Source organism: Neoarius graeffei, chromosome 11 (genome assembly GCF_027579695.1).
Source record: "Neoarius graeffei isolate fNeoGra1 chromosome 11, fNeoGra1.pri, whole genome shotgun sequence".
NCBI lineage: Eukaryota > Metazoa > Chordata > Actinopteri > Siluriformes > Ariidae > Neoarius > Neoarius graeffei.
The window spans coordinates 13443899-13466094 of record NC_083579.1 but is presented as its reverse complement, the minus strand read 5'-3'; the positions used below and the strand labels follow the sequence as shown (position 1 = coordinate 13466094).

The 22196-nt window shown below is 43.2% G+C and overlaps 1 protein-coding gene across 1 annotated transcript in view; it reads right to left on the bottom strand.

Annotated features, from left to right (window-relative positions):
• The window catches only part of LOC132894117 (zinc finger protein 271-like), a 269182-nt gene that overhangs the window by 226499 nt on the left and 20487 nt on the right, over nt 1-22196 (bottom strand). The window contains exons 5-6 of the mRNA XM_060933443.1: nt 21082-21244; nt 17265-17536 (exon numbers count right to left, since the gene is read on the bottom strand). Coding sequence (XP_060789426.1) covers nt 17265-17536; nt 21082-21244 — 435 coding nt within the window. The remainder of the gene's footprint in view (nt 1-17264; nt 17537-21081; nt 21245-22196) is intronic.

The following is a 22196-nucleotide window of genomic DNA, read 5'->3' as shown; positions in this document are numbered from 1 at the left end:
TGGCCTCAAGGTAAAATGCTTTGTCCTTGTCTGGATACATGAGACAGGGGGCGAAGCACAATTTCTGCTTCATTTCTCTGAAAGCATGTTCTTGAGGACTGTCCCACTGAAATTCCTTATCCTTTTGGAGAAGCTCTGTGAATGGTCTTGCAATTTCTGCGTAGTCCTCAATAAACTGCCTAGAGTAATTGCAGATGCCTAGAAAGCTCCTAAGCTCTGACACATTGGTGGGGGCTTTAATGTCTTGGATGGCTTGGACTCTCCCTGACTGCAGTTTGATACCATCAGGCCCCACGAGCAGGCCAACGTATTCAACTTTTGTGCGACACCACTGGCCCTTGGTAATGGAGAACTTTGCTCCAGCATTAGCAAGCTGACTAAGGACATGTCGAATTTCGATTAAATGAGCTTCGAACATTTGCGATCTGATCAGGATGTCGTCAACATAAATCAAGTCTCCGCGAGCAGCAGCATCATTCATGGCCTTGTGTAAGAATATGTTGAATTCAGCTGGTGAGTTGGAGTATCCAAAAGGGCACCGGTTCCAGGTAAATTGCCTATTTGCAAAGGAGAATGCTAGTTTTTACTGGTCTTTAGGATCGACTTTCATCGTCCAGAATCCACTGGCCACGTCGGCGGTGGAGAAAAACTTAGCGTCTCTCACCTTGGCGAGTTCCTAGTCTAAATGGATCATTGGCCACCTTGACAAGGGGACTTGCTTATTCAGCTGCCTGTCGTCAATGGTGAGGCACCATTTGCCATTAGGCTTCAGCACGGGCCACAAGGGAGAATTGTATGTGGAATTACATTCTCGAATGATCTGCTTCTCCAGCAAAGTGTCTATGATCTCTTGGATAGGGTCATAAGCTGCTAAAGGGATTTTGTACTGGCGCACAAATGTTAGTGGTGCATCCAGGTCAGTGGGGATTCGTACGGTGTGGAGGTCTGTGACTCCGCAGTCATTAGAATCCCGTGACCAAATGTCTTTGAAATCATAAAACAATTGGCGGAGTTGTTGTTTCTGAGCGTCCAAGGTTAGGCTATCAGCCTTAGTAAGCTGTTGTTGGACCTCCAGTTCGAAACCTGGGTATGGTTCGCCTAATGAAGAATCTACAGCAGGGGTGTCCAAACTGATCCATAAAGGGCCGTGTGGCTGCAGGTTTTCATTCCAGCCATGCAGCAGCACACCTGATTTGGCTTATTCAATCAACTGACACACCCACCCTTTAATCAAGGGTGGGTGTGGCTGCAAGTATTTGACTGTGTGAAGACAGTTCAGTTGATTGAATGAGCCAAGTCAGGTGTGCTGCTGCATGGCTGGAATGAAAACCTGCAGCCACACGGCCCTTTATGGATCAATTTGGACACCCCTGATCTACAGCATCTGACGCAGGGGTGTTTTCACCCGGCTGAGAGGAGAGGGCATATACCATCATGTCCTCTGCTGTGTCAGCTTTGGCCATGAAGACTTGGTCATCGCACAGCATGTTGTGTGGCTTGATACGAATCATGTTATTGGGGACGGTGAAGAAAGAGGCAGCTCGCCTATGACTGGAATTGTTAGTTCAAAGTCATGGAATGATCTGTCTATCAGCAGACCTAGGGGGCGGCGAGCAGGCAGGGTGAGAGGAGTGTAGGTATCATGCCGCCATCTTGTGTCAGAACTACAATTCCCAGGCAACTTCCGTGTGACCTACGTCACGCGTGGGCGGGATCACCTACGTCAGTCTGCCATGCACGCATAAATCCAAGCGGAAGCTCCACCATCTTTGTCTCTCTCGTCTGGCTTCCGATGAATCTGGACGTATAAAGAGGCGCTCTCCACCCAGAAAGACGTCTTCTTTCTTGCAAGATCCATCACTCAGCGCGATTTTCTTTCTTACCCTTGGCAAAGGTAAACTCTAGAGTCGCGCGATCTTTAAACTCAACCTGAGTTACAACCGGTTTACTTGCATTAGAAGTGACGTCACGACTGCAGCCCAGGCAGTTAAAAGTTAAGAAGCGATTGAATCCTTTTTAACTCAAAAGCGCTGTGCATCTTATTCTGATCAGAGACTTTTCCTCACGAACACTGAGGTTCGGACCAAGAATCCTCTGCTTTCCACGGGACCCACCCAAGTGCTCCGCTGGACCCGAAAGTTTCCTGCGCCTCCATCACGAGTGGCTCACGTGCTCCCACGGCGAGGCCCGAAACTACACCGGCGAATAGTTCTTCATATCTTGCTAAAGGCAGGATTAAGTAAGATTTTGGCATTTGGGCATAATTAGGATAGTCTTAGGAATTTGCTTTTATTTGAAATGGTGTGAATTTAAACCCAGGTTTATGTTACACTGTTAGACACGCAGCGTGTTGATTTAATTTTGGTTCTATGTTCTCTCAATTGTTTGATAGGTTGTGCATTTTCTCTCTCTCTCTCTTATTCTGACTAACACCTTCATTTCCTTATCATACATTTTGACCTTTTATCAAGGTTTCAGTGAGTTTGGTAATGCTATGAGCGTGGAATCTTTTTGTTACTGAGAACACGTGCTCAACAGGCCTGACCAGGCCTGATACCCTTTAGATAGCTTCCCTTTTGTCTTTAGCCACACGTGCTCAGTAGGCCTCACCAGGCCTAACAAACACACTTTAGCTAGGCCATAGGGCCTTTCACAAACACATACTAGCAACACAAGGCTAATCTAGGCCTCCACCACGTGTAGTTAGCTACACGAGGCTAAACACAGAGCTAATCCTTTGTTCTACTTAGATAACATTCTTTTGTTTTAGCTAGCAACAAGCTAGGCCTCCACCACGTGTAGTTAGCTACACGAGGCTAAACACATGGTCAAGTCCTACACACACACACACACACACACACCTCACTGCTTGTATATATTGATTTATCTTTGTATAATAAATTCATTTACAAACAAACTGTGTTTATTTGTGAACAATATCTGAAGTCCCCAATCTTCTCAAAGAATTCAAAAGGGTGTAAATGTTATATAATATGGTAAGTGATCTTAATAATTTGGAAGTGTACCATAATTTAGCTGTTTGGTAATTTATTATTAAGCACCAGGATTAATGGTATGATTCACTAAACGATTCACTAAATGATTCATTGAACGAGTCACTAAATGATTCACTGAATGAGACTGATTCTATGGTATGATTCAATTCAAACGAGTCAAAGTAAACGATTCAATGGGATTGATTCATCTTAATTATTGACCTTCAAAATTTAATGAGACTGATTTAACGAGATTGATCACTTAATATCAATAATTAACTGATTGCACCCACAGGAGTGTTAGTCAAGTTTTGCACCAGAATGTAAGATGAACAATGGTTCAGTTCAAGCAGAGGAGTGCCACAAACTGTTAGGTTAAGTTCCAGAAATAGAGGCAGAGGTTAGAAGAAAGCCTCTGAAGTTGGAAGCTCTTGACCTCTCAAAATGACCAACTTAAGGGGAAAACCGGCCGTCCTAGCAGGAATAATAACGTCAAACTCACTAGCTACCTGGCATGCCTGGGGGATGGTTTGTCCAGAGCACATACGTTCAGGGTCAGCGAGGAGTGGGTGGTTTTTGACATTGGCTTGAGTCCAGATTACCTGGTTTATCATGTCTATCTGGGCTCCTAGCCTGACCAGAATGTCTGCCCCAATGAATAGTGAATTGGAGAGTTGAGGGACCACGCTCAAGAAATGGAGGAACTCTCTTGTTCCAATTGTCATGGTCACGGCACAGACGTCAACAGCCTTAACAGAGGTTTGGGGTTGTTCGGCAGAGAGAAGTCAGTGGCTTTTCTGCACGAATACGGGGCAGGAATGGCTTTGACACAGCATGTCAAACAAAGTCTGGCTGATGGCTGACTTCTCAGACCAAAGCGTCATAGCTGCATTGAGGACCGTGGTCCCATTGACTCGCACTTCACCTGATAGGATAGGGCAATACATAGCTGAGGTTGAGTTACTCAAGGAACAAAGGAAAGAGGCGTGGTTTTCCAAAGAATTGTGGCCACTAGGGGGACTTGGGATGTCGGGTGTTTCGACACCAGACTCTGTGTACAAAGACATGAACTGAAGTTCATCAGAAATTTGGTCTCCCGTGGCGCTTGGTTGGTCAGTGTCTGCACTAATCTCATTGCAACGGGCTTGTGCATGTTTTGTGGGATCCAACGGCTGTGGGGTCGTGATTTGGGCCAACAATTGACTGTGACGACAATCAGTGAGTGGTGCCAACCTGTCAAGTAGGTCTTGGCCAATCAGTAGTTTTTCCGTACCCACAGAGCAGATGTAAGTGGGATGTATGATTGACATGCCTTGGAATGTGAGTTCCAACCATGCCATTTGTGTTACTGGGGCTTTGTTTTGCGTGAAGCTGACCAAGTTTATGTTGCAGGGCTTGGTTGGGATTGGGTCACCTTGTGAGAGCTGTGTCTGAGAGATGGTGGCGAAGACTTTAGCACACATAAGCGTGATCTCCGATCCAGTATCTAGAAGGGCTTGGAGGGTGATTGTACCCTCGACCACCACGGGGGTGTAAATGCGCTTAGCATTGCGCCTTCTAGCTAGATCGCCTAAGAACTGCATCAGAGGTGCATTTTGTGTGTTTGCCTTCACCACCAGGGGGGGCCCTACATCCTGACCATCGCCTGCTGTTTCACAGGGATCTCCTTCCCATTTCACGAGATATACTCGTGGCTCCTGGCCTAGTCATGCCTGCGGGTGGCCTTTGTCATCTTTCTTGGGCTCTTTTGTTTTATCTGTCGAGGGGTCTGACCTCTTCTGTAACAGTCCTTTAACCTCAGCCAACTGGGCTTTCAAAGAATCCAGCTTTGAGCGGAACTTACCAGGTTGGTCTGAGTCACTGTGTTGGTCACCTCTACCCCTACGTGTAGAGCTACGGTCGGAGTGCTCCTGCCATCTCTGGCCAGAGCGGGGATGACGATCTTGTTGCCAACCGCCTTGTTCCTTATGACCCTTTTCATATGATGAGCGGTTGCCATGATCACTGTGGCCTTGCCCTCGGTCTCTCCTGGCCTTACCTTGCCGATTCTTCCACTCACCCTGGTGATGGCTCGGCAAGGGGCGGTTCAGACCGGGATTTCTCCAGGTGGGTCCCCCTGGTGGAGCTTCACCTCCTTCTAAGGCTAGCGGGGGCCTGTCTGCACCCTGGAGACTAAGAACCCTGGGTTCATCATCGTTTCTGTCTGTGGTTTTGACAATGGTCTCCCAGGTCATTTGGGCTAGTTGCCTAATTTCCCTCATCGAGTAGAAATCTTGTTGACACATCAGTGTGACTTGAGTCTGCACGCTTGGGTGGAGGTTATGTAAGAAGAGGGATTTGAAGCCTCTATCTTCTTCCAAGCCTGGTGCGCTATTACCCTGGAAATAGGCAGTACGTAGCCGTCTACAATATTCACGAGGCGCCTCAGACCGTTTCTGTTTAATTTGTATTGCACACAATGTCGCGGAGGTTTCATCCGTGTACGGCGCATATTCTTCCCTCATGTAATTGCGAAGTTTTGAATAGCTATCGCGAACGTCTGGGGGTAGCGTCTCTAAAAAGGCACGAACGCTGCTACTAGAGGTCTTCCAGATCAGTTTAAGTTTCTCTCACGTTGTGGCTTTCTGCAGGTCCATCAGGCATCGGTCAATTTCTCGCAAATCATTTACATTTGTTCTTTTATTGTCAGGATCGAATCGCTCAACATCTTTGGCAAGTAGGTCAATTTGCCCTATGCAAAGGGCTTGGTGCACGTCCTTGTGCGGCCTCCTTGGCTCTCCTGAGTACCCACTATCTGAGCTACTCTGGTATTGCTCCCGTTTCGCAATAGATTTGTAGTCTGATTCATCCGAAGATGGATCAGGGATACTGTAGCGCACTGACCTGGGTGTGCTATGGGCCTGGGCTCGGGATGAGCGCAGTATGGCTCCACCCTGGCTAAACGACGAAGGAGTCGTGTAGCGAGTTGATGTTTGGCGGGATGTCTGGTTCTCGACCAGGTAATCCACGGTGTCCGGTTCGGACGCCTCTTCCTGCTCTGAGCTTCGGCGCATTGCTGGGGGTCTTTCACGCCCCTCGCACCCTTCTTGGGGGGTCTGCTCCTTGGCAGCCCTCTTGGCAGCCTTTTCGGCTTTCTCTAGCCTTTTGGCGCAATCATCAAGGGAGTTTTTCAAGAGCCCACGCTCCCGATATAAATCATTGTTATCGGCTGCCAGCTCGGCGTTGCTGGTAGTCAGCCTGTCAACCTCTCCGCAGAGGTACCTGATTTCTAAATCAGTATCTTGGAAGTGTAACAGGAATAGCCAACCGAGTGCCTCTTGGACACTAATAGTTGTTCTTTTTGGATCTCTCATATGTTTTATTGAGTTTGTTATTTTGGCATTCACCCTTACTCATGTTCCTAATGTTCGCTTTTTCAGAGGCAGAGCAGTGAATGAGGTCTGCGATGACATCAGAGAGAGACACGTCTTGAGCGTTGTCTTCAGCCTCTGAGACACGAGGGGATGCCATTTTACTTAGGTTGGATATTAGGTAATTAATTAATCAATGAGTTAATTAATTATTATTAATTAATATTAACTATGTAATTAATTAATCAATTAATAAAGTTTGTTTTTGTTTGGAAATGCTCTCTCATCCTAAGTTATTAATACGTTATTAGTATTTTGTGATATGGTTACCACGCTACTGTTAACCGTTTAACACACCTGGGGATATACCTTGGCAGTTGCTTAATCAAACTAATAATTTATCTGTTGTTGCAACAATATTCAAGAAGTCAACAAACCAATCTCCTCACACGGGGCACCAATAAATATGTGATCAGTCTCATTAAATCAGTCTCAATAATACCATTAATTTTGGTGTTTAATAATAAATTACCAAACAGCTAAATTATGGTATATTCCAAATTATTATGATCACTACCAATGCAGCAATGTATTACTTACCGTATTACATAGACACTACAGCCAATAGCATTCATATACACTTGGGTGAAGGCAATTTGGAGTTCTTTGAGATTGTGTGACTTCAAGGACACAGCAGCAACAGACAGACAAGCACAGTTTAACAGAATAATTGAATTTATTATAACAATGATACTAAATGGGTAATGGCAGTTGAATACATTCAATATGGTTAGCAGCTATATATATATATATATATATATATATATATATATATATATATATATATATATAGCGGGCGTGTGTGTATGTGTGCGAGTGTGTGTGTCTGTGTGCGCGCGTGCGCGTGTGAGGGAGATGTTTTCTCCTTGCTGCCAAGCGAGCGACTGAGCTTTTAGGGCGTGTCCCGTGCACAGCTGTGCACTGGGAGAAGGGAGGAGTGCGAGGCAGAGAGGAGGAGAGAGAGTTTGAATATGCGCGTGGGAGGTGCGCGGACAGAATGTGTAAATAAATCAGAGATTGGAATGTTATCTAAGGTGTTGGGGGGGAAAGGAATATCACCTCGTGGTTTCTTGAGACAAAGGAATTCGTCGTGGTTGCTAACCCACTAACTTATGACATTACCAAATCCCCTGAAATATTGATGAGGTCAAAGTGTGTGTAATAATGAAATTAAGGGGTGTTACAAAGGATAGAGAAAGAACATGCAACAACCTATCTATTAAAACAACGGAGAGAACAATGTAGAACCACAATGATCAACTCGACACTCTGAGTGTCTACAGTGTGCACAATTAAACAGTTTCTGAGTTTAAATTCACACTACTTCATAAAGCTAATTCCTAAGACTAGTTTGCCCAAACGCCAGCCTTACTTCCAGTATCTTCCTCCTATGTAGGAATGCAAAGATGTCCCGAAGTTTTGCGGAGTCTCAGGTAGCAGAGAAAGCGCAGAGGTTTCCTTGGTCCGGAGCTTCATCGTTCGTGAGGAAAAGTCTCTGATCAAATAATGTGCACAGCGAGTAAGTCAGAAGGAATCCGGTCGCTTCTAACTTTTAATTAACTGCTTGGGCTGCAGTCGTAACGTTACTTATAATAAACAAATAAACCGGTTGTAACTCGATTGAGTGCGACGACGCAACTTAGGTACTTTTTACCGTGGCCAGTGGTATATACGAAAGCGCGTTGAGTCTTCTTTCTTGCAAGGCAGACGTCATGATTTCGGACGGTCCAATGAGCGGGGGGTATCTCTATATGTCTGCATGATGCGAAGTCCACAGCAAGAGAGAGCGAGTTTGAGTGTGACCGGGTCACTTATAGAGTCATGGAGGAAGTAACGTAGGTCATCGCGGGAGATAGTTGATGGGATTTGTAGTTCTAGACGGGGACTGTGGCTGTCCCTACACCTTCATTCACGCACATGTGCTTTATCCTGCTCCTACTGACTTACTTTCCCCTTCTCTCTAGCGCATTTCTCCATGGTGCCAAGTTTTTTTTCTTCTTGCTCCCGGTTCTCACTCCAGATCACAAGATCATCTGCAAACATCATTATCCATGGGGCCTCTTGCCTGATGTTATCTGTCAACCTGTCCATTATCATCGCAAACAAAGCGCTTAGGACCGAGCCTTGGTGCAATCCAACATCTACCTTAAATGCCTCGGTCATTCCCACTACACATCTCACTGCTGTCACACAGTCCTCATACATATCCTGCACCAATCTCACATATTTCTCTGCCACTCCTGATTTCCTCATGCAGTACTACAACTCCTCTCTCAGCATCCTGTCATATGCCTTCTCTAAATCCACAATGCAGCTCCTTCTGGCCTTCTCTATACTTTTCCATCAACATTCTCAATGCAAATATTGCATCTATAGTACTCTTTCCTGGCATCAAACCATATTGTTGCTCACATATCTCCACCTCTCCTCTTAACCTACCTTCCACTACTCTTTCCCATAACTTCATGCTGTGGGCTGGTCAACTTTATGCCTCTATAGTTACTGCAGCACTGGACATTGCACTTGTTCTTGAATATTGGTACCAGTATACTACTTCTCCACTCCTCAGGCATCCTCTCACTTTCCAAAATCTTGTTAAACAAGCTACTCAAAAAGTCAACTGCATCTCTCCTAAGCCTCTTCATGCCTCCATTGGTATATAATCTGGCCCGATTGCCTTACCAATTTTCATTCTCTTCAAGATTCAAGATTAACTTTATTGTCTCACAAAGTGAGAAATTTGTTCTGGGCCATTCACCCATGCTGCAGCCACAACACAGAACATACAATACACATACAAAGGTGCCTAAAGTGCAAGAAACATTGTGAATTAAAATAAAATAAAAAATAAAATAATAAAAATACAAAAAATAAATGAGAGTGAATAAAGAACACCTAATACGTGTAATAAAATGCTAAAATTCTAATAAGTAAAAATACTAACCTGTGCAAAACAACCCACCACAGGTCATCTGTGCTCTGGTCTTATCTGACCTTGTTTACCAGCTTAATTGACACAGGAACAAATGAGTTTTTAAATCTGTTCAGTCTGCAATGAGGAACTCTAAACCTTCTACCAGATGGTAGCAGCTCATACTCGCCATGCATGATGTGTGATGGACCGCAGATAATCTTATTTGCTTGTTGCAGAGTGGCCTGTTCATAAATACTCTGAATGGAGAAGTGCTCTTTAACACCAATAATTTTTCCAGCAGCATGAATTAGCTGAAGCAGTTTGTTCTTTAGCTGTACAGAGAGGTCTTGATCAGTTGCCCGTTCGCACTGTACGATACTCTAAGTCCACTTCCTTACCTTGTTCAACTTCTGAATAGCACATTGTAATTGGAATGGCTAATCATGATGTTTTATTTTGTATATATATTTGTGATTTTAATTCTAAGTATGTTTGATTTGTCAATGTACCTTTTATCCAATGTACAGAACATGTAATTCAGCTCTTGGGCTGCCAAATGTTCTTTGAATAAAACCCATTAAAAAAAAAAAAAAAACGTTTAAATTACCAAACCAAGCTGTGATACTATACCTGATCAGACTTTCCAAGACTGCCTTATAAAAAAAAAAAAAAATCAACAAATCTTTGATCAACACCATGAATTCTCAGACGACGAAGAAAATGCAATCGTTGCTGTAGTCTGCAACAGAGGCTGTCGACGTATGTGCTCCAGGTGAGTGCGTTGTCAATAAAGACACCCAGATATTTGTATGACTGCACCTGGGCAATGGCTTGATTGTGGATGACCACGGGCCTGTGGTCACCCACTCCTCGAGGGTCGAACACCATTTCTTCTGTCTTATTCACATTCAGAATGAGGTGGTTATCGTTGCACCACTCAACAAACCTCTGAATTTCCAGAAAGTAGTCAGATATATCATGATTCTTTTTCAACAGTGATAAAATTGCAGTGTCGTCTGAGAACTTAATGATGTGACTGTATAAAAATTTCTACACGCATCTGTGTACAGAGTGAACAGAACCGGTGAACTCACGCTTCCCTGTGGTGCACCTGTGCTCAGAGTTTTAGTTTCAGATAAAGTTCCATTAACACTGACCCGCTGTCTACGATTTGTTAAAAACGAAAAGTACCATTTAATAATAAAAGGATGAACATCAAAATTAATCTGCTAATTAAAAGATGTGGCTGCAACATATTAAAAGCTGAACTAAAATCAACCAATAAAAGACGTGCTAATGAGCTAGAATCCTCCAAGTGCTTATTGATAAGGTGGGTCACAGCTAAAATGGCATCTTCAGTACTTCTGTTGCACTTGTAAGCAAACTGAAAGGGATCTACAAAACCACTAACTTCTGTCTTCAAGAAATTGATCATGATTTTCTCAAAACACTTCATTACCAATGAAGTCAGTGCAATAGGACGGTAGTCATTCTCTTTACAGCTTGCTTTTTTAGGCACAGGAATGATAACAGAACTTTTCCAGATAGAGGGAACAGAATGAGTGTCTAGTGATTTCTAGAAGATGGGACACCAGGCTTCTGCCAGTTCTTTGCTACAGGACTTCAGTAGGCACCCAGAGATGCCATCTGGACCAGAGGCCTTTCTGGGGCAGATGCGTGAAAAAAGTCTCTCCACAGCATGCTGGTCAATAGTGATTACTCCAGGGCCTGATTCAGGCACACCATCCATAGCTATTTTCTTCTCATATGAGAAGTCTCTTAAGTCAAATCGGCAAAAAAAGTTATTCAGCTCATTAGCCTTTTCCTCCTCATTTAACACATTGATACACCTCTTAGTTGGAGTCATGTTTGTCATCGTTTTCATAGAGTCCCATAGTTTTTTAGTACTCATACCTGAGCAGTGAGATTCAAATTTCTCCCTCTCCTTCCTCCTAGCAGTCCTTAGTTTGTGATTAAGTTCCTTCTGCGTGTTTTTCATGCTTAGTAGGTCCCCATTCTTAAATGCTACTTTCCTCTGTACTATGCACTCTTTAATCTCCTTGGAGATATAAGATTTATTATTTGGGTACATAGTGATAGATTTTTGAGTTGGCACATTATCTTTACAGAACAATATAATCCGTGATAGTATCTGTGGCTTCCTCTAGTTCCAGACTATGAAAGAGGTCCCAGTTGGTGCAAGAGAAGCAGCTTTACAGAGTTTCTAAACCATCATTGTTCCATAAAGAAACAGTTTTAACTTGTGGTTTGTTGCTTTTAAGCAGGGACTTGTAAGTAGGGATTAAATGGACAGTGTTGTGATCAGAGGACCCTAAAGGAGGTTTAACCTTAGCAGTATAGGCGTTTTTGATATTTCCGTAACATTTATCCAATGTGTTTTTTCCTCTGGTATTACAGTTAACATATTGGCTGAACCCAGGTAAAGTAGCCTCAAGTTTACAATGATTAAAATCACCTAGAATAAAACATGGTGCTTCAGGGGTGCGTTTCAGTTGTCTGTGAACACAGTCTGCCATGATATTAGCTGCCTTAGTAGCACTACCCCCAGGCAGGATATATACAGTACATAGTAAAATATTCCCAAATTCACGTGGCAGGTAGAAGGGTCTCAGGCTTAAACATACCAGTTCAATGTCAGGATTACAGACCGACTCTCTCGTGGTGAACTGCGAGCACCACAGGTTGTTGATGTAGACACAGGTGCCGCCACCTTTGCTCTTGCCGGAGTTGTCGTTCCTATCAGAGCGCACCAACGAGAAGCCATCCAGGGAAGCTAGTGAGTCGGACACGTCCTCCTGCAGCCACGTCTCAGTGAACACAAGCAGGTATGATTCCCGGTACTCGTGGAGAAACCTGGCATTGGCTCTGAGCTCCTCAACTTTGTTCTTCAGGGAGCGGACATTACAGAGGAGCATGGAGGGCAGTGGTGGTCTATTAGATCTTCTCCGTAGTCTCTGTCGTACTCCACCACGTTTCCCCCTCTTCCGCGTCCGTCTCCTGCAACCTCTCTCCAGGCATCTTCATAGCTCACCTTACTTCCTCCTTGCTAATTTGCTGTACTTCCTGATTCACTATCTCCACCTTGGCCAACCTTCTCTCTCTCTTTCATTTTCTTCATTCATTAGTTTCGCCAAGTTCTACATCCACCTTCTCAACACACACTCTTCACTTGTCAGCATATTTCCATCTGCATCCTTTATCAGCCTAATCTGCTGCACATCATTCCCAGCTTGATCTCGCTGTCTTGCTAATCAATACAGGTCGTTTTCTCCATCCTTACTTTCTAACCTTTCATGTTGTTCATTAATAGCCTTTTTCTTCCCCTTTGCCACTGCTTTCTTTGCTTTCTCTCACATCTCCTCTTGTCTGCTCTCTCTTTTTATCCCAGTTTTGCACTGCCAACTTCTTCCCCTTATACTCTCCTGGACTTTGTCATTCCACTACCGAGTCCCCTTGTCTTCCTTTCTTTGTCCTGATGTCATTCCTAGCACCTTCCTAGCTGTCTCCCTCACCACTTCTGCCATAGTTGTCCAATCATCTCATACCTCTTCACACATCAAAAGATGGTGTGCATTTTGTATACAGGGAAAAAGTTGATTCACTGCACCCAAATGTCAATACCATGTTTCTTCACAGCCTTCATATACAACATCTATCTTACTCCACACTCAGTACAGCATGCTCAGAAGGATCGAATCATTTCATGGGATTTGAATTTCCTGGTTCTCACTGCACTGTAGCTGCTCATCCTTTCATAGTGCAAGGGTGTATTCAATTGCGCCAAGCCTGCTCCTCGATATCAAGAAACTTGGGATGTCACGCTGGTCTTGGAGTACATACAACTATTATATCCACTTGAGAAATTGTCACTAAATGAATTAACACTGAAATGAGTTGTGTTGCTAGCACTGACATCAGGACAAAGATGCCAGACCTTATCGTTCCTTGTTAATGATAACTTTTGTTTCCGTTTCCGGTTGAGAGTACGTCGTGCGCGTTCTGGCTGCCGCTTCTCACCGGAGCTTTTTAATTTTATTTTTATTTATTTTTTCTGTGTTTGTGTGTAGTTTGATGTTTGAGTGTTTTGTCCGCCGGTTGTGGTGTAGCTCCGGACCTAGTTTTGGGCGTTGGTTCCCTCCAGGCCTTGGTTCGCCGTAGGCAATGCCTGCGCTCCCAGGTATGGACTGCAGTGAGCTCGTTGCTTATTTTACATCGTGGTTGTCCAGTGCTCTGCACTTTAACGCTTGGCGTGATGTTCCGAGCGATGTTGCTTGGTGGTGTTGCGGCGGCTGTGCAGGCGGTTTGGGACATACCAGCGCTCTGCGTGGCGGAGCTTCTCTGCTCGCTTTGTGGATCCATGGCATGGTGTTCGAGCGATGTTGCTGACGGCGTCACAGCGGCGGTGCTGGAGATGTGGGACTTGTTTTCGTGCGCCTTTTGGTGGGACTGTGGCTGCTACACCACGGGAATTACATCCTGACCCCTACTTGGTGGACTTTTTACTTATTTATTTTTCTTTCCTCGTCTATAATTGTAAAGCGTCCTTGGGTTTTTTGAAAGGCGCTACATTAATTTAACTTATTGTTATTAATGATGCGATGAAGGCAACTACAGATTATTATGTATTCTACATACGAGAGCATGTTAAACAAGACAGACCTGGGAAAACTCCATTGTCATTCTTCGTGAGGAAATACCATAAGCAACCACTTTGTGTTTACACTACTCTGAAGCACAACCTTGACAGAACAAAACCTCTTTGTGATCCTGTCTATACGCGCCTACTGTTATCCTATATCAAGCCATATCGACCTGTTACTAACAGGCACTATTGGACGATGGATTAAAACCATTCTGCAAGCAGTGATGTGGATACAATACAGTTCAAAGCTCACAGTAAAAGATCTGCAGCCATTTAAAAAGCCAGTCAGGGGATTCCCACTGATGAAATATTGAAGTATAGAGAATGGTCTCGGGACTCAACTTTTCACACATTTTATAACAAACCTGTGATTACTGAGAATATCTTTGCTGCAGCTATATTACAATGAGTGGATCTGGTTGGTTGATATGGTTACAATAATCTTTTCCTGGCTGAATAATATTGTTGGGACCACAATTATTGCTGTAAAACCTCATGTTGACAGGAAGTGACATCACCAGGATTTGGTAGAATGAAAAAATTAGACAAGCCTTACCTGTCAGGTGAAGTTCGACTGTGATTCAACCGAGTCTTCAGTGACACACTCAGGGTGAACATGCACTCCCTTGCAATTAGATCTATTCCCCATTCCCTTGTTCTTTTCTTTTTTGCATTGTTCTTTATAATCATGCCCACAATATTTAAAGGGATAGTTCAGGATTTTTGACATGAATCTGTATGGCATCCCCATCAATAGTGTTGTGCAAACACACTGACTTACCCCTGACAGCATCCTGTGAGTCCAGTTCTTGTCCAGTTTTGGTCCAGACGAAAGTAGTCTGGCAAGTTTGTTGGGGTCACGAAAGTAAAACGTTTTTCGTCTCAATACAGTACGTGTTCAAAAGAGTGATATATTTGCATCACAAAACCGTTGTCAAATAAAAAGTCAGACCTCGAAATCGCTTGGCACTATTTTCTCTCCCTTCTTATCACTGCGCGCTGCCGGCTTCATCCAGCTGCGGCTCCAGCTTCAAGGATAAGCTGGAGCCGCATACAGTAAGTAGGAGTCCCGGCGGGTGGTTTGTATTCGATTCGTTTATATCCCGACCTTGTCAGCTGTCAGATTTATGTTCATGGACCCGGTAAGCTGGTAAATAATATTTATTATTATTTTCTTTACCAAATTCTAACAGAAAACGAGAGCGCCCGAAAGGGAAAACAGAGCTGCCTCACGGCTGTAATGCAAATTGCTTTCCTCCTCAGTATACAAGTGCACTTCCATGTCAGGGAAAAAGAAACTACCACTGCTGCCTATGTAGTGCCCTAAGGCAGCAGTGGTAGTTTCTTTTTCCCTGACATGGAAGCGCACTTGTATACTGAGGAGGAAAGCAATTTGCATTACAGCCGTGAGGCGGCTCTGTTTTCCCTTTCGTGCGCTCTCGTTTTCTGTTAGAATTTGGTAAAGAAAAAAATAAATAAATATTATTTACCAGCTTACCGGGTCCATGAACATAAATCTGCCAGCTGACAAGGTCGGGATATAAACGAATCAAATACAGACCACCCGCCGGGACTCCTACTTGCTGTATGCGGCTCCAGCTTATCCTTGAAGCTGGAGCCGCAGCTGGATGAAGCCGGCAGCGCGCAGTGATAAGAAGGGAGAGAAAATAGTGCCAAGCGATTTCGAGGTCTGACTTTTTATTTGACAAGGGTTTTGTGATGCAAATATATCACTCTTTTGAACACGTACTGTATTGAGACGAAAAACGTTTTACTTTCGTGACCCCAACAAACTTGCCAGACTACTTTCGTCTGGACCAAAACTGGACAAGAACTGGACTCACAGGATGCTGTCAGGGGTAAGTCAGTGTGTTTGCACAACACTAGAGGTCGACCGATATGGGTTTTTCTAAAGCCAATGCAAATACCGATATTTAGAGGTCAGAGTCAGCCGATGGCCGATATGAGCTGCCGATTTTTTTGGGCCGATATGCTATCGTATTGTCCTTAATTGGCACGCTAAAATATCATACTAGGAAGAGGACGCACAACACTTATAAACTTAACACGATTTATTGAAAATTGAACACTCTGAAAAAAATGCCTTCAATGTTACTATATGTTAATTAAAGAAATTATTAATTTAATTTAGATTTTATTATTCATAACATTTTTCATTATAAATAACATGATATATAGTATAAATATTATGTATTATATAAAAATGACTGTACTCATCATAACAATAAGAATTAAATTAATGACTTAAACGTATTAAAATGAATAATCAATAGACTAACAGAGTGCAAGAAGACTTCCATGATGTGACAACTTCAGATAGTTACTTCAAAACGGCAAAATACATGTTCAAGTTATACAGTTACACTGTGGAACTTCCATGCCTTGAACTTTCACACGTTTCCATTTCAACAATATAAAACTCTGTCTCCCAGCATGCTGTGCAGGAAACCGGAAATAGGAACTGCAGAGGTCTAGCATCGGTCTCTGGTTCACAATCAAATCAAACATGTATACATCGCGAAAACGAATGGACATGGGATGGCAATGTTATAATACGTTCACAGGTTAGTTTTGCATCCTCTTTTTGTTAACTTTTCACTTAGATTGTCCGTTACTACAGTTTAGATCGGAACATAGCGGTCACCAGCGTTGAGGGGGCTTACATAGTCGACGCATTCCTGACGCACTCGCGGCCACAAGGCTACGCATTGCAACGTTTCGTTTCGAGAGGAATTCTACAACTCCGATGCAGTTGAAATGCTATTCGTTTTTCCTTTCGCTAAATGAAGCAACACCTCACAGATTACAACTATCATGAGAGCAAATATACGACTTTAGGACATTGAAATGTAAGAATTGAAGCCTTACCTGTAGGCTATCTCCGCTGACTCCTGAAACGTTTGTTGGCTTGGGTCTTTTGCACGCCGCGTTCTACGTAGCTGTCGTGCCTGACTTTAAATCGGCGCAACCAAATAAGAAAATCGGCCGATGCTGATTCTTTAAAAAATGGCAAAAATCGGCTGATTAAATCGGCCGGCCGATAGATCGGTCGACCTCTACACAACACTATTGATGGGGATGCCATACAGATTCATGTCAAAAATCCCGAACTATCCCTTGAAAAATATGAATATCCTCAGCAGCAGGTGTGCATCTCAGGTTAACCCTCAGTGTGTCACCTCAGACTTAGTAGACTCACAATCAAACTTCACCTTACAGGTAAGGCTTGTTTAATTTTTTAAAATGTATGACAAACTCACAACCCAGGAGTATCCACTGTTCCTGGATCCCGCTCTGTTTACTAGCTCTCCCTGATAGGGTCCGAAGTGTGCACCTATTGGAACAGTCTCCCCCTTATTAAACACTCCCAGGCCTGCATCAGGAATACTGGACTTCTGGATTTCTAACCCAGGAGGAAGAGTTTGTCTGGCTCGGTCAGGGACTCCCATGGGAACAGGAGTATCTGGGATGAAGAGGGGCGGTCCATGAACCTCACATTTGCTGAAGAAGAAGGATTTGCAAACTTCACAGTCTGGAAGTAGAGAAAACACAACAGGAAGAAATGAGGCCCAAAAGCATGTGCAATGTGTGTTTATATCTAAGACCATAACATTAGTACTGTATAAAGTTTATCCGAAGAAAGCTTGCCAGAAAAGGTTCACTGAGCATATGGTTGAGACTAGAGGTGTCCATCAGGACTGAGATCTTACAGGACACAACAAGGTACATGAGTATGAATTTTTACTGACTAGTGGGAGTAAATGGGTGGTCAGATATGAAGCTTGCAGAGCAAAATAAAACAAGGTTCAATAACATGCGTGTGGCACTACGTGATCTATTTACAGCATTTTTAGAAGCTGCCTGGTCAGGGTCATGGTTGTTTTAAATTCAGCAACTTATTGGGTTATCTTTTAGAAAACAAAATCTACTAAATTCGTGAGGAAATTGGATGCAGGTACAAACAAATATAACTGTGCAAATAACTGCACTGCTGCTTCTTCTTTTGGCTGCTCCCGATTAGGGGTCACCACAGCGGATCTTTCGTCTCCATTGCTCCCTGTCTTCAGCATCCTTCACTACCACACCTGCCACTTTCATGTCCTCTCTCACCACATCCATGTATCTCCTCTTTGGCCTTCCTCATTTTCGTTTGCCTGGCAGCTCCATCCTCAACATTCTCCTTCCTACATGCTCTGCATCTCTTCTCAGGATGTGTCCATACCATCTCAGTCTCATCTCTCTTAGCTTAATTCCCAAGCTCTCCACATGTGCTGTCCCTCTGATGTGCTCGTTCCTTATCCTGTCCAACCTTGTCACTCCCATCGCAAATCTTAACATCCTCAACTCTGCCACCTCCAACTTTGCCTCCTGTCTCTTCGTTAAGGGTATGGTCGCCAATCCATACATCACAGCTGGTCTCACTACTGTCTTATATATCTTACCTTTCACTTTTGCTGGGACTTTCCTATCACAAATGACTCCTGAAATCCTTCTCCAACTGCTCCACCCTGCCTGCGCACTCTTTCTCACCTCACTATCGCAGACCCCATTTTCCTGCACAGTTGACCCCAGGTACTTGAATTCACCAACTTTCATTACGTCTACTCCTTGCATCTTCACTCTCATCCCCATTCTCATTGATGCACATGTATTCTGTTTTGCTACTGCTCAACTTCATTCCTCTTCATTCCAATGCATACCTCCATCTCTCCAAACCCAACTCAGCCTCTGTTCTACTTTCACCACATATCACAATATCATCCGCAAACCTCATGTTCCATGGTGACTCTTTGCCTCACTTCGTCTGTCAAGCTATCCATCACTATGGCAAACAAGAAAGGACTCAAAGCAGATCCTTGATGGAGTCCCACCTTCACCTTGAACCATTCAGTCTTTCCAACCGCACACTTCACTGCTGTTTCACTGTTCTCATACATGTCTTGCACCACTCTAATATACTTCTCATTCACTCCAATCTTTCTCATACAATACCATAACTCATCTCTCGGCACTCTATCGTATGCCTTCTCCAGGTCTACAAACACACAATTTAGCTTTCTCTGGCCTTCCCTGTACTTCTCCATGAACATTCTTAAGGCAAAAATTGCATCCAACGTGCTCTTCCTTGGCATAAACCCATACTGCTGTTCACAGATTGCTACCTCTCTTCTCAGTCTCGCCTCCAATACCATTTCCCATAGCTTCATGGTGTGGCCCATCAATTTTATCCCTCTGTAATTACTGCAGCTCTGTACATCTCCCTTATTCTTGTATATTGGAACTAGCACACTTTCTCCATTCATTTGCCATTTTCTCATTCTCTAGGATCTTATTAAACAATCTCGTTAGGAACTCCACAGCCGTCTCACCCAAACATCTCCAAGCCTCCATTGGGATACCATCTGGTCCGACTGCTTTCCCAGTCTTCGTTCTTTTCATGGCTGCCCTCACCTCATCCTTACTAACCAACTCTGCTTCCTGATTTGCCATCTCCAATGAATCTGACCTTTTCTCTCTTGAATTCTCCTCATTCCACCTTCTTAATACACTCTTTCTTTGTCAGCACATTTCCATTTACATCTTTCATCACTCTTACCAGCTGTACATCCCTCGCTTCCCTGTTTCTCTGCCTAGCTAGTCTGTATAGGTCTCTCTCTCTTTCTTTGGTCTCCAGTCTTTCGTACAACTCCAGGTATGCATCTGCTTTCGCCTTCGCTACCGCTTGTGCAAATAACTGCACGCATATTTTAAAAAAAAAAAAAATCTCTGTCTCTCTCTCACTCACATCTCTATTTTAGCTTGCTGACGATGCTGGCCTTTCTAGATCTAAACATTTTTCAAAAGGCACACATCTAGGATTCATATTTAATTCAAAATATATTCACACCTAGTGGCAATTTAAGCATAACCAATTTACTTATGAAGAAACCAGTGGACCCAGAGGAAACCTACACTAATGGGGAGAACTTGCAAAATTTCACACAGACAGCAACCCAAGCTTAGAACTGATTCCAGGACCCCAAAGCTGTGCAACTGTGATGCCCCTAAATCCATATTCAGATATTTGGACACCTGTCCATCACACCAATATGTCCTAACTGAACATCCCATTCCAGGGGTATACTGAGGGACATACTCTCTGTCCCCTGTTAATCACAGCCAACTGGCGTCTTCTGTGAGTTCGTGCACGTGGGGAAGAGAACGCATAGCACTTTCCTCCAGGTGCGTTTTGCTATCCTGTGACACAGCCTGAGCTGCATTTGGAAAAGAGGAGGTTGATGGCTTCACATGTCTGCCTTCACTCACATGGTTAGAGATCTGGCTGGTGGGTGGATACTAGCAGGTGACCACATTGGGGAGAAAATGGGTGGAAGAAAAAAACAAAAACAAAACTACAATTTTCTAATGTGGTGAAGACGCAAGGACACATTTATTTAACATTTATGGAAGGAGACCCAGGTATTAGTAAGTTTGCCAAGATGGGAGAGTCTTCAGGACAGAGGAGTTTGTGCTTTCTGGTTTCTCAATCACACAACCTGAATTTCTTTTGGTCTCTGAACAAAACACAGGAGTGGCTGGAGAGAATGACAGACATTCTCTAACTTTAAATGTAACTAGAAATAAGCAATGTGTCATTCATTAATAAATTAAAAATTGTACTCATAGGCAAATCACCATGGTACAAGGGGAACAATACACTTTGGGCCGTGCTGTTCTATAAAAAAATCACCCGGCATAGAGTTTTTTATATAACAGCATGACCTAATGTGTGTTATTCCACACTTTTTTGTTCAGGTTAACATCCTCGGTCAATAACGACCAATGTAGTTTAAGGAAATGAAAAAAAAAAATTAGTTTCTCTCACTCCTTGCTACTATATACACTTTATCACTAAAAACATCAATTTCATTCAGTCACAATTTGTTGACGAAATAATCTTAAACTGAGGCTACAAAATGTACTATAAAATGAGACTCGATTGCAAATGTACTCTATTGCACTTTTAGTGCACTAGATAGTGTGTAGGGTAGAATAAACAGTAAAGTGTTACTGAGGACCAGTTGGCTGATGCCTTACAGAGGTAGTCGTTCTTGTCAGGATCTTCCACTTTAATGGAGAGATCTTCAGGTGGGTTGTCAAGGTCGTCTCCATGGTTGAAGATGTTTAGCTCCAGTGTCTCCTCTTTCTTCACATAGACTTCTGACGCTTTGCATGTCTCTGATTTCATGTCCTCACACAGCTAAAGATCAAACAATAAGAATTATTCAGCAAAAAACATCAACACAGTTTATAAATCTATTTATAAGGTTTGTGTGTCAGCTATGGATGGTGAGGAATCAGGTAGAACCGGCAGGTAACACGTGAGGAGTTGCACCTGTTTTTGATTACTCGCAATTTACTTCTGTTTCTTGTGTTCTTTCACAGAGAAGTCAGTCATCAGAGAGAGAGAGAGAGAGAGAGAGAGAGAGAGAGAGAGAGAGAGAGAGAGAGAAGCTACCCAGCACCATGTGTGTGCAAAGTAGAGAAAAATAACGTCACAAAAAAGTGATCTCTAAATTAAAAGGGATCGTTCGGGATTTGACATGAATCTGTATGGCATCCCCATCAACAGTGTCGTGCAAACACACTGACTTACCCCTGACAGCATCCTGTGAGTCCAGTTCTTGTCCAGATTTGGTCCAGACGAAAGTAGTCTGGCAAGTTTGTTGGGGTCACGAAAGTAAAACGTTTTTTGTCTCAAAACAGTACGTGTTCAAAAGAGTGATATATTTGCATCACAAAACCGTTGCCAAATAAAAAGTCAGACCTCGAAATCGCTTGGCACTATTTTCTCTCCCTTCTTTTCACTGTGCGCTGCCGCCAGGTGACAGCCACGGCTGTTTCATTCATTGTTTTAGTGATGAGAATTTCGGCTCTTTTGGCTCTTCTTACTATAAGGAGCCGGTTCTTTCGGCTCCCAAACGGCTCCTGAGATTTTATTTTTTATTTAATTGCTGCAATTAACTAGTTAATTAATTACATTATTATTTATATTTTATCAATAGGATGTTTTCCATTTTATTTTTTAGTTTTTGTAGCCATTGTAAAGCTTTGTAAAGTATAGCAGTTTAACAATGTTCTAGCTATAGAAATAAAACTTACCAATTAATAAATTATTTTCTCACAAACATAATGCAAAACTGTGTTATATT